Source organism: Crocuta crocuta, unplaced genomic scaffold, assembly GCF_008692635.1.
Source record: "Crocuta crocuta isolate KB4526 unplaced genomic scaffold, BGI_CrCroc_1.0 scaffold266, whole genome shotgun sequence".
Taxonomy (NCBI): Eukaryota; Metazoa; Chordata; class Mammalia; order Carnivora; family Hyaenidae; genus Crocuta; species Crocuta crocuta.
In genome coordinates this window covers 8836800-8849753 of record NW_027531005.1, presented here as the reverse complement: position 1 = coordinate 8849753, position 12954 = coordinate 8836800, and the positions used below count along the sequence as shown (strand labels likewise).

The following is a 12954-nucleotide window of genomic DNA, read 5'->3' as shown; positions in this document are numbered from 1 at the left end:
TGAACTGAGCCGAAGTCGGATGCCTAACAGACTGAGCCATCCAGGCGGCCCTAAGTGTAATGGATTTATAGAGCTGCATGGACATGAAGGAAAAGCATTACTGCATGCACATCATAAATACATTGCTAATTAGAAAAAAAAAATCCCAGCAATGGAATAGTAGCCATAATTGCCAAAATCCTCTACATGTTAAAAAGAAGAAAGAGGGATACTAAAACAGTAGTTTTTGAATTTTAAGTCTTTTCTATTAATGACAGAGCAATCTACATTTTCAAGGCAGCAATGACACTTCTACCTTACTTATATGGTGATCTGTAATTTACAAAAACACTTTCTCATGTGTCACTGTCATCTCCCTATAGTACTGGTGACTTATCACAAGTCTCATAGCACACAGTATGAGAATGTAGCAACATGGTAACATGGATACTATTCTAGTGGATTAATCAGCCCTTGATTTGAGAACTGAGAATGGACTCCACCCATCTCAAGAGAAGGCGTTTTAAATCTGAGGAGGCATGGTTCTAGTTACAGGCAGTTGAAGGACAAAGGCCTTTCCAATATTCAATTCTACTTCTAAAGACATAAGACACTTTTAGAAGAAAAATACTGCATTTAAGTGATTAGGTTTATTGATACCTGTAGACAATGTGATTTTAGAAGACTTTTCCTCTATTAAAACCACTGGTAGGTGTAGTAAAGGTAACGGGAACACATGGAGTCCATGACACTTTCTTATGCAAGTGAACAAAGGTCAACAATGATTACCTGGAGTCGGATTGTGGAAGGACGTATGAATTTCCATACACCGCCTCTCCTAAATGTATAAACTATAATCACATCATCTGGACCTAATTTATTAAAATCCAAACTACTATAAAAGATGAATATACTAAAGTCACATAGTACAGTTTAACCATCTTTCAGGTAACAATTGACTTTACCTTGATTCACCTTTTTCACTTTCTTTTACCTTCCAAAAGTGAGCCCCTGAGTCCTCCAGAATAGTACAGGCTTACCTTATATACAGCTCCTGCATTTAAACCCTTTCATTCTTATTTCAGAGAAAATAGGGAAATGCATGCTTGCTACATAATTTCCATTTTGACATCACCAGAAAATAACACAAGGACAACAAAACATATGAGACTCACTTAAATTAAATATGGGATTAGTCTTTATCAAAGCTGGGAATATTCTTCTTCATGGAACCTGTTTTTTAAAAGTGTGGAAAAAGTTCATTAGCTTTTTTCTCCCTCCACTTTCCAGAAGTGAGTCTGAGATGACCGATTTTATTTAAGTGTATGTGTGATTGTTCTCATTTGCAACCATATTATATAAAGTTTTCTGGATTATTGTTAAAAAATAAATCTGACTGTAGACTGTGATGAGTCATAGGAGGAAATGCCAACAGATGACCAACAGCAGTTTACTGGCATCCTACAATGAGTTTTAACTTCCTGCTCTGATGCCTTCAAGGTAGAAAAACACAGATAAAATTCTGCCCTCAAATCACAGGCATTAAACTCTGACATTTTTGATAGTAGTTGTAGTGCATCTTTTGCTCAGAGACCAAATAGCCCCATTATTACTAAATTGCTTACCTATAATCAGAGATGATTATAATGATTTGTTACCAAAACCCATCCTTATCATAACTTCTCTTGCAGTTTCTTAGGGTTTCATGTTTGCAGGAAGGTGAATACGTGGAGAATGTCTGTGGAATTCTTACAAGGCTTCTTTATATACAAGTGACTAAATTTGGTTATTAGTGAGCTGACGGCAATTTTCCCAGAAAATCTGACCAATAATTCCAATAAGACTTGGATTTATTGTAGCCAGTAAGCCTAATTGATCAATACTTCATTTTTAAGCCCATTTCTGCATGTGGGGCAACAGACTGGACAATATTCAGTTGCAAATCTTGATGTAAGGAAAGGTTTATAAATCTAGTGGAGACTCTGTATTGTTAGAATAACTAAATCAAATAAAACCCACCCTTAATCTTCTCTATATTTTGTGTCAGAAGTACAGAGAATAGAGAATACAACCTGCTGGAAAAGTCTGAGAGGAAGAGAGTATTTTTGCATAGAGTTTTATCCTTACTTGTTAAATACATATGGTATATTTCCAAAAGACAGGAAACTTAAGGTCTAATGCAAGAACCTTAGTTTTTATATTTTTTGATCCATCTATAGAAACTAGTAATATAAAGGTTGTATTTTTAATTTTTTTTTTAGCTATACTCAGCCATCTGGTATTCTGTAATACAGATTTTCAACCTATTTGCTACTCTTTTGTAGATACCAAGATGAACCAGTTAAACTACTAGGTTAGCCTGGTACCAGTGTATTGTTACCATGTGCTTCTTCAAGGGTGATTGCACAGAAGAGGAAGGTAGGTGAGGAAAGGACAAGTGGAGTGGTGGCTGCAGAAAGGATTTTCAGGGTCATGAGACTTTCAGAGAAGAGTTCTAATTATCTTAATATATCCAAGAAGGGGCCACTTGGGGAAAATAAGTTTTAACTATAATTTAACCTAACATGTTGGCTCACTGGTTTTCTCATTTCCGTAAATACCTACATAGCATATAATTTACTTGTGTAAGATCATTGAGCAACCAATGAACCCATAAAAAACAACCAATATTGAAGTAACAAAGATTGGAGGGTAGTTCCTAAGTGCTAAAAGGTAATTCTATAAATGGAAGATAGTTCCAGGTTTCAGATGCTTGGTAATGCCTCAAAAGAGAGACAGCCATGAGTGTCATGCTTTGTAAAAGAGACTTTGTGTGCATGGTTATGCTCTGAAGAACCACTTGCCTTAAAATCATTTGGTTCTAACCAAATGGTTCTAACTGCCATTGTGGTCTCATGGTGTGCAAGTACCACCAGGCCCCTGGAACCTTGCAGCACAGTCCCCAAGACTAGAAGAAGAAGATGTTCAACGTACATCTATTAGGAAGTGCTCCCGCTCTTGACCATCGGAAATTCTACGGATGACTTACTGTTGGTTTCAAGACTCTCACAGAGTTCGCTTTTCACCTCTCCATTTGGTCTGTCATTTCCTTTTTGGATCAGTTTGCTTTGCATGGTGGCAGCCGTCACCACAGCCCTGAAGCTCCTCTTGCGTTTTTGAACATTCTGCTCTGGATGAAAAATTATAATATAAACCTTGGGCATATATAGCATGCCCAGAGACACCGAAGCACTTAAACTCATGGAGACAGTAAGTGTTGTTGTCTGGATGTACATCTGAGGGGAGGAAAAACAGAAAGAATCAATGTTGGCAAGCCTCATCTAAGATAAAGCAAATAGCACAACCATCATCTATAATTATTGCAGCTTCTCTGCTCAGGATACTTTAGAAGGTACTTCTAGAAATTGCTCTTAATAATATTCAAACAATTCTTTATCCCCCTCCTTGCAAATATGTGTTAAGCTGTATCATTTATGAAGCCTAATTCTTTAAAACAAACAAACAAATAAGCTGATGTTGTTAAGTTTCCTTTTTAGATTATAATTAAACGTGTATAAGAAAGGGAACAAAGCCATTCTGGCCAAAGACTAAGATTTTATGCTACACAGCCCTTCTTCAGACAGATATTATAGGGTCAAGTGTAATTCTTTTAACAATAAACTTAACCTAGAAGGTTATGGTGGAAGTGAGTGGGAGTGAAATATTCCAGAACATCACTGTTGTCCACCAGTCCTTGAATAATGCCAGCATTTGCATCTTCACATCATGACTTAATTCCAGCCATCAAACATGATAAATCATGAGCATGCCATAAGGGCTTGATTTTTTATAGTCCCCCCAAAGTACAATTCCAGAGGGTTTCTCAATGATGGCGTCATATCATAATGAACATGGGTGCTTTTACAAAATACATAAAATGTTCTCCTCTAAGACTTAAATATGCCCTCTGGGGATAGCATCCTGCATTTTGAAAATTCTCCTATGTTCATTCTTTATACTTATTCCACCAAAATTAACTGCTCCGGGACTTAAAGAAGAGCAGTGTCTCTGGAAGATTCTTCTTCCTATGATCTAGAGGTCAACAAGCTGAAAAATCTAAAACTAAAATCACTGCTTTTGGTTTTTTTCATTACAGTATGAAAACAGGCATGATAGTATATTTTTTTATGTTCCTCACTATTCCTGAGTTATAACTGAAAAACAAAAACTGTAGTTAGGGTGTACAACTTGATGTTTTCATAAACGTACATACTGTGAAATGATCTTCGTAGTCAAGTAATTAACATATCCATCACCTCATCAAGTCACTATTTGTTTTTTTCATTCTAAGTTTTTGTGGTGAGAATTCTTAGGGTCTACCATCTTGCGAATTTCAAGTGCATACTACAGTAGTGTAAACTATAGTTGCCATGCTGCATATTAGATCCCCAGAACTTGCTCATCTTGCATCACTGAAACTGTGTGTTTTTACCAATATCTCTCCCTTTCCTCCTTCCTCTCTGCCTGGTAACCACTGTTCCCTCTGCTTTGATGCATCTGACTATTTAAGATTCTATATATAAGTGGACCATTAGTATTTGTCTTTCTGTGGCTAATTTTGTGTAGCATTATGTCCTCTAGATTCATCCATGTTGATGCAAATGGCAGGATTTCCTTCTTTTTTAAGAATGAATAATAATCCACTGTAGGTATATATCACATCTTAAAAATAAAAATCTTTGATCTACTTCCCATTTTCATGTCCTGAGCTCAAAATAGAATTTCCCCCAAATAACTTGGAATACTGAAGCCACAAAGAAGCTCTTAGAGGCCCCCTTTTTCATATCTATGATCCTCGTTAATATATGTTCACTCTAATAATACCTCTGAAAATGTAAAGTTGTCATTATATCAGGCAATCCCCAGGAGCCAAACTAATTGTGTCCTTTGAAATAAAGGATCAAAAAATGTCTACCTTCAAAGGTAAGTGGCTGAATCAGTACTTCTCTTAACAGATGACAAAGCTGTGAGGTAAAGAACTGTCCAAACTATGAGGGGAACTTCAGACACTAGCACTAAGAGACTATCCCTGTCTGTGAAATCACACCATGCAGCTTACTGAGTTTACTGTTCAATCCATCTACCACTAAGGTTGTCCTTTGCATAAAACCTCATTGTGAGTATGGGAATACCCTTCAGCAAGGGGATATAAATGGGTTTGTTTCAAAGGTGACTTCCTCCATGACAGACCTTAATTATAATGTTATAATGTTTTCTTTTTTAAAAAAAATTTAATGTTTATTTATTTTTGAGAGATAGAGACAGAGAGAGACAGAGTGCAAGCAGGGAAGGGGCCGAGAAAGGGTAACACAGAATCTGAAACAGACTCCAGACTCTGAGCCGGGAACCCACGGACTGTGAGATCATGACCTGAGCTGAAGTCAGATGTTAACTGACTGAGCCACGCAGGTGCCCCTATAATGTTTTCTTATTTTACTTCTAAGCATTAGTGCGTTGAAAAATGAATACAATGGAGCACTTACTAATGCATAACTATGTAATTAAAACTGTGATTTATGTGAACTTTGTAGTAAATTATATGAAATGTATAACTAGTGTATAATCTTCCTTAGAGCCTGTAACCTACATTTTTTTTTCTTACAAACCTCTAAGAAATTATATAAGATTCTACACACAAAAGTTCCTGAAAAACTTCTCATTATTCTTAGGTATATAACGTGATTAAGAAGATCAGGTTTACACAGGATCTGATTTACACATATCATGCAAATTATGCCTTCCAAATTTTCCACTCCATCAAATGGATATCAGCCATGGCTACCACACAGTGTTGAAGACCTTTTAAGAAACTCAAAGTGGTGGGGATGAATCCAGATTCTAGGTTGGGCTCATGCACATCAGCCTCAATAGAGACATGATTCAAATACATTCTTCAGCAAAGTGAGAAATTACTATACTTCGTCACCTCTCCTGCCAATAAGTGAAATTCCATGTTAAATTTGAGACAACCAAGGATCTACAACAATTAAGAAGGTCTTGATAAAATGTGGATATGTGCCTTCAAACCTCATAAATCCCCCTAAGCTTTGCCACCTAGTCTTAAGCAACTTATTATTATCAGTGCTCTTAAACTTCAAAGTGTTGGTGAATCTGCTCTATATTTCTATTTATTCTCCAGTTAGCATTGCGGCAGAAAGGCTATGCAGAAAATAGGCTATAGAGAAAGGACATAAAAATGGGGAAACAACGCCAAATGCAAACCACAGACATAAATATCCCAAAGCCATTTAAATAGGTAACCATCAGTTGTGTCCCAGTTGGACCCTGCCAACTCAGTTTAGCTTAAAAAACTAGCAAGAAAACCCTAGAGGTCAAACAGACATGAAACGATGGGAATACTCAAACTGATAAGCTGGATTCTTTCTATATGTCTTAATATGTTGATCTTGCTAAAATGTATACTACTAGTCTAAATAATATATAAATACCTTTCTATTTTGAAAGAGTTGTAATTTTTCTCTGCTACCATACATATAAATGGTAATTTTCTTCCTTTATTCAGAATCATTTCTGTAATATACAGTAAATTCAATCTTGCTAAATGTTAGGCATGAAGAAGATTCTGGATGTTAGGTTCCATATTAAGTATATTATTGAAGGTCTGTCCTTTTAGCAAGCCAAAATTTTTAGTGTCCAAGCTCTTTATTAGACACTATGCTTTCAAATTACACCAAAATGCTGATCTTACTTATGTCCTCTCTTAAAACAGCTTCTGAAAAATTTTAATGTGAATTTAATTTTTTTAATGTATATATATTTTTTATTTCTGAGAGAGAGAGAGAAGACAGAGTGAGCAGGGAAAGGTCGGAGAGAGAGGGAGACACAGAATCCGAAGCAGTCTCCAGGCTCTGAGCTAGTTGTCAGCACAGAGCCCAACGCGGGGCTCGAACCCGGGAACTGTGAGATCATGACCTGAACCAAAGTTGGGCACTTAACTGACTGAGCCACCCAGGTGCCCTTAATGTGAATTTAATACAGAAAAAACATCTATACGAAGCTGTACCCTAAAATCCAAAATCTTACAGTGGCCTACCATTTGTTACAGGGCATTGCACTGTGAGTAAACTAAGTTTTTGAACTTCACCTCTAAGTATTTGATGAAATAAAAAAGTCTAATACACATAACCCAAAGCAACAACAGCAAAACACACAAGGAAATCCCTGCTCTCATTCTAGGGAAACTAATCTTCAGCATCACGAGTTATTGCATTCCAAATATCTCCCATATTTAAGAAACAATGGAGAAATTAGATTAAAATACTGAAAATGAGCATTTGATTCCGAAGAACTGAGGTTTTTGTATAGCTATAGAAAATTCTAATTATCTGTGCCATGAAAGAAAAGAAGACCACCACTTAGTTTTTGTCCTTGTTTTTAAGATAAAGATGTTTACAGAAAATTCTGGAGTTGCCTTGTGGGTGGTAAAAGCTGCAAGTCAGCCTACCAGGTGACAATCCAAACTCTAATATAACTTCCCTGACAATTAGACAGCTGTGTGATCTTATTTTCCTCTCTGACCTTTAATTTCTTACCTGTGAAGTTGGGGTGAAATGATTCTTTTTTCATAGAAGTGGTACAGGGTAGAATGACATAATCTTCATAAAATGTTTCAAAAGTGCAAAATAGCAGTAGTTGAACAAAGATCAGTTACCCTACAACTTTGAATCTAAAAGGGCATTAACAAAGCATCCTTCCAAGTATACAGGATAAGAGAGGGGCCTGTGAGTCCGTTATCCAAAGCAGACAGTGCTTTAGTGAATAGCAGACAGCTATGCTCTAACTATATAATGATAAGGAAAAGGCTTTTGTAATCTTACTTCAAAGCAGACAGAATAAAATTTTTCCGAAAAGTCAATTCTATTTGCTGATGCCAAGGCCATATTCACTGTCTGTGCTACAGTCTTAGAATAACACACTGGCTCCCTGTATCAAAGTTACAGCTCGCCAGAAAGCAGAAGGGAACAATATTAACTTTCTATAACCAACATAAATCCATTGAGAGATGCTGACAATGGTATTGGATATGTTAATGTAGGCTTCTTTTTTTCCCACTTTTTTCTGTGCCCCACCTTCTGACCCCCTGTCACTCCAAAATAATTCCTGGAGGAAGGGGAGTGTCTTTCTGTCACATCCACTGATAGTCTGTCATTTCCTCTGCCTCCACACCCCATGGACATTTTGAACCTGAGTCAGATGCACTGAAGCAGATTTATATGATTTCTGGATAAGCCAGGGAGAACTGGCACAATGGAGCACAGTAATATGACATCTTTTCTGGGACCTATTATAGTCACTCTTCATTCTCTAAAGGGGTCATTTGTGCACATGTAGGGTCTACTGAATGTAGATCATAGCCTGGAATTATTAGCAACTCCAGGAAGAATTGAGGAGGGAGGAGATTATGTTACTTCAGGAAAAAGGTCAGTCTTCTACCTGCACACAGAACTCTATAGACTCAGATATCCAACCTGGTAAGTTTTGAATTTCTTATTAGCTAAGGTGACCTAAAACCCAAGGCAAGTTTGTGCCATGTGATAAGAAACAAATTCATTATTTATTTTGAATATTTCTGCCTTAGGATGGTTTAATTTCACTTTTGACTACACTCATCCGGATTCTACTTGGCTGCTTTTCACATAGTCGTTTAAGTGTCCACCTCTTGATTTCGGCTTATTAGGTCATAATCTCATGGTTCATGAGTTCGAGCCCTGCATCTTGCTCTGTGCTGATAGCATGGATGGAGCCTGCTTGGAATTCTCTTTCTCTTCGTCTTTCTGTCCCTCCCTCCCCCCCACCACACTCTCTCTTTCTCAAAATAAATAATATATGTGGGTGGTTCAGTTGGTTAAGCCTCCTCTTGATCTTGGCTCAGGTCATGATCTCACAGTTTTGTGGGATTGAGCCCCATGTGGGGCTCTGCACAAACAGCACGGAGCCTGCTTGGGATTCTATCTCTCTTCCTCTCCCAACTGCTCCCCAACTCATGCTTGCTCTCTCTCACTCTCTCTCTCAAATAATAAATAAACTTAAAACATTTAGAAAACAATTTTAAATAGGCAAGTTTACAAAGAAACTGTGGATTTGCCTTGTGATGGTAAAAGCCCTAAATCAACCAACCCATGCAACAAACACTAATAAAACTGCTCTAGCAAGCACCAGAGACAATAATCCAACTCTTCTGGCTGAACTTGGATGCTGGTAAAAGATCACTAGTCCCTATTAGACATTTTACCATTGTTTCTATTCTCTTTAGTTCAAATACCTTGCTGGTTTCTTCTATCCAGCTAATTCTGAGGGACCCTTCTCATCTCTGTATCATTTTTAAATTGATACCACAGACCTCAGTCCTTAGGTATCTCTCTCTCTCTCTCTCTCTCCACATTGCTCTATTGATTATCACATTTGTCATAATTATGGCCTTAAACCAGGACTGGATCCCTGAGTGTACTACCTGTTGACAAGTGCCTTCACTCAGAAGTCCCTTCACTCTTGACTTCATTCTCTGCTGTCACTGTTTTGAAATTCTTAATAATTTTTGAACAAGTAGACCTGCATTTTCATATTTCACCAGGCCCTACAAGTCATATAGGTAGTTGTGCCTTAACAAACCATTTACATGCTGATGAATTCCAGGCTTTTCTCAGGAAATCTAATCACCTTCTGGGTCTTTCCCTTGGATGTCTGATGTATACATAAAACTAACAAGCATCCAAAACCATCTTCATTTCTAAACCTGCTCTTTGGCTTATATTCCTTGTCTTAATTCCATCATGAATTTTCCAAGGGACAAAACCCTGGAAATTGTTCCTGACTCCTCTCTTGCACTCTTGTGCTACCTATGAAGAATCCTGTTGATTCCGTTTTCAAAATTTGAGGTCATTTTCTGCTACTCCCACTGAAACTCCATTGGCCCTAGCCAACACCATCTCTTACTTGGATTATCACTAGAGCTGTCCTATTGACTTCTCTTCTTCCCTTGCTCTCTTCCATCTGATCCATGGGTTGATCTTACTTAACACAGCAGACAGAATAATCCTATTATTCACAAGTCTGGTTAAGTCATCCTACTCTCAAAACTTCACGGTGACTTCTCATTGATGGTGTGTCTACAATGGCCTACAAGTTCCTCTGAACTGACCTGGCTTTACTTTTTCTCTCGTGCATTCTCTTACTGCCATACTAGCCTCCTGGCTGATCCTGGAACATAACAACCATGCTTCTGCTTCAGGGTTTTTATATTTGAAGACTTCATTCTTCATTTCCTTTAGGTCTTTCCTGAACTGTTCTTTCCAGTGAGAACTTTCCTAAACACTTAAATACTGTAACTCCCACCCTCCACCAGAAATCGCCAGCTTCATTTTGCTTTTCAGCACCTAACATTTTCTAGCATAAGAGTCTATATATTTTACTAATTTATGCATTGCCTATTTCCCTTAATTAGAACAAAACTTCCCTGAGTACAAGGATTTTTACCCATTTTGTTCACTGCTATAAACTCAACACCAAGAACACTGCCTGCATGGAATACATTTGCTATATTGTTAACTCATGATTTTGGCAGTTAAAGGAAACAACCCATGTAGTTTTGAGAAGGAATCAATAAATCAGATTTGAAAGCTAGAAAATGGAAAATTCCTAGTTCCAACATCTAGGCTGGCTGGGATAGCAGCTCTTGGGTAGATATACATGATGTTGTTCTTTTAAACTGTAAGTATGACAATTGTTCTCAACAGCAGACAATATAAATTAAAAGTCAATGGTCTATATTTGGGAATATAAGAACTCTGGACTCAGTCCTGGATCCCTCTCCCATGTAAGAATATTATAACTGAGGGTAATTCACTCCCGGTATTTATAAGCTTCCATAGACCTAACTCAAAGGATTTTAGGACAATGGACATAAAACATTGGCACAGCACCTGACATACGGTAATCAATAAGCCATACCTACTCTTGTCATAACTTAACCTTGACCCTGTCCTCCATTCATCTTCCTCCATTCCTCACACAATAAGACTTAACAGTACTGCTCTCTCAAAATCAGCCTCGCAATGTTTAACCTTTTAAATAAAGAACACACATGGGCACTCACACAAGATATAGGAACAAAATACCTATTCACATGGAAATATGCTTTATGTTTGTGAGAAACTCTAGGGACAGCACATTCAAAGACTCAGTCTAGTTTCATTCTGGGAAAAAGCACCATCCTGAGTGTTGTGCTTCTGTCAGGTAGAAATCTGTGTTGCCGACCTACCCACAGGTCAGAGACATTACGCTGTGCTTTCATTAGAGGAGAGGAACATAGGTTTGCTCTGATCCATTTGCAGCCTCTCATCACATCCCCTTTTGGTCCTGAGACATGTTAAAATGAAGAGTCAAATCAAAGGGTGAAGCCTATGGTTGCAGAACTGAGCTGGTTCACACATGAGGTCTGAATCCTTAACCTTGGACTTATTGGGAATGGTGGGAACGAGATGCACACAATAATAAAGTGTCAACCAATAAGTAAGAGATTAGCTCTGCCAAGGGTAGAAAAGGACAAGTGGAAGGAAACTCACAATCCTCTAAAGAGGAAGAACAGATATTGGATTTATAATGAGTGTTTATAATTAAATATACATGATATTTAATATTGGGTTAGTAAATACAGTAATTTATTTTTTATTAACGTCTGATAGACATTTTATAAAGTAGATGTTGTACAGTGTTATTAAATAAAATGTAGTCTTTAATTTTCAATTATTCTACATAGTATTCATAGAAACATAATAAAAATAATTTCTCAATGATGTTGCATTTTCTACAGTGATATATGCAAATGAATATGCGGCATCTCCTTGCTGTGTGTTTATTGGCTTCTCTTTTACACGTATTTTTCTCCATACTTCCCTCCATGGACCCCTGCTTTCATGCTGCCTTTTATCATTTTGCAACAGCATGATCAGAACTGAGAATAACAGTAATGGAGATACCATTAATTATAATGATTTGCACAGTATCTATTTGAACAGATACAAAATATAATAAATATAATATTATCAAATAAAAGTTTAAAACTCTTTAGAAAGAAGGGAGAGGAAACAATTATTGCAAAAACAAAATTTATCTATGAACTATAATCATATATATATATATAAATCCTTTGCTGGAATGTAAATTATAGGAGGAATTTATTATTTAGGTTGCATTACTGAAGGAAGTTTGGTAACACTATGGAAAAAGTTTCAAGTATAATTTTGTAAAAGGTGCTAAATCTTTGTTCAACTAGATCCTTCCCATATAACCTTTTGTAAAGCCAAAAGAATTAGATCAGTACCTCAGTGCAGGAACTTTTGTGAAGACATAAGATGTTATAGAAATACTATATTTTTTTCCTGGTGATATTACTTAATATAGTAACTAAGAACGAAGAGGAATGGTGTTATGGCTGAATTGTGTCCTTCCCAAACTTCATTTGTCAGATTCCTGACTTTAAGCGATTGTATTTGGAGATAGAGTCTTTAAAGAGGTAATTAAGTTAAAATGAGGTCTTTAGGGTGGTCCCTAATTCAATTTGACTGGTGTCCTTATAAGAAGAGGAGATAAGGACACACAAGTCACACCAGGGATGTGTGTGCACAGAGGAAAGACCAACTGAGGACGCAGGAAGAAGGTACCACCTGAAAGGCCGTGAGAGGCCTCAGACGAAACCATTGCTATCAACACCTTGATCTGTGACTTCTAGTCTCCAGAACTATGAGAAAATAAATTTATATTAAGCCACCGAGTCTACCATACTTCATGATGGCAATCGTAGCACTTTAACACAAGTGGAGAATTAATATCACATGGAGAGTTCTAAAAGTTCTGTCATTATAATTAGTTTGTGCTTAAACATACTAATAATATCTCAAAGATTTCAGATTTGATTAA

General features: G+C 37.0%; 1 protein-coding gene across 3 annotated transcripts in view; it reads right to left on the bottom strand.

The window, feature by feature from the left end:
- GRM8 (glutamate metabotropic receptor 8) overlaps positions 1-12954 on the bottom strand; it is a 739885-nt gene that overhangs the window by 3394 nt on the left and 723537 nt on the right. For 2 of the 3 annotated variants that reach the window (XM_077770780.1, XM_077770782.1), the window contains one exon: positions 3008-3254. In XM_077770780.1, the coding sequence (XP_077626906.1) occupies positions 3008-3254 (247 nt within the window). Of the gene's footprint in view, positions 1-3003; positions 3255-12954 lie in introns of all 3 variants that reach the window. The other variant, XM_077770781.1, reaches the window with a different exon arrangement.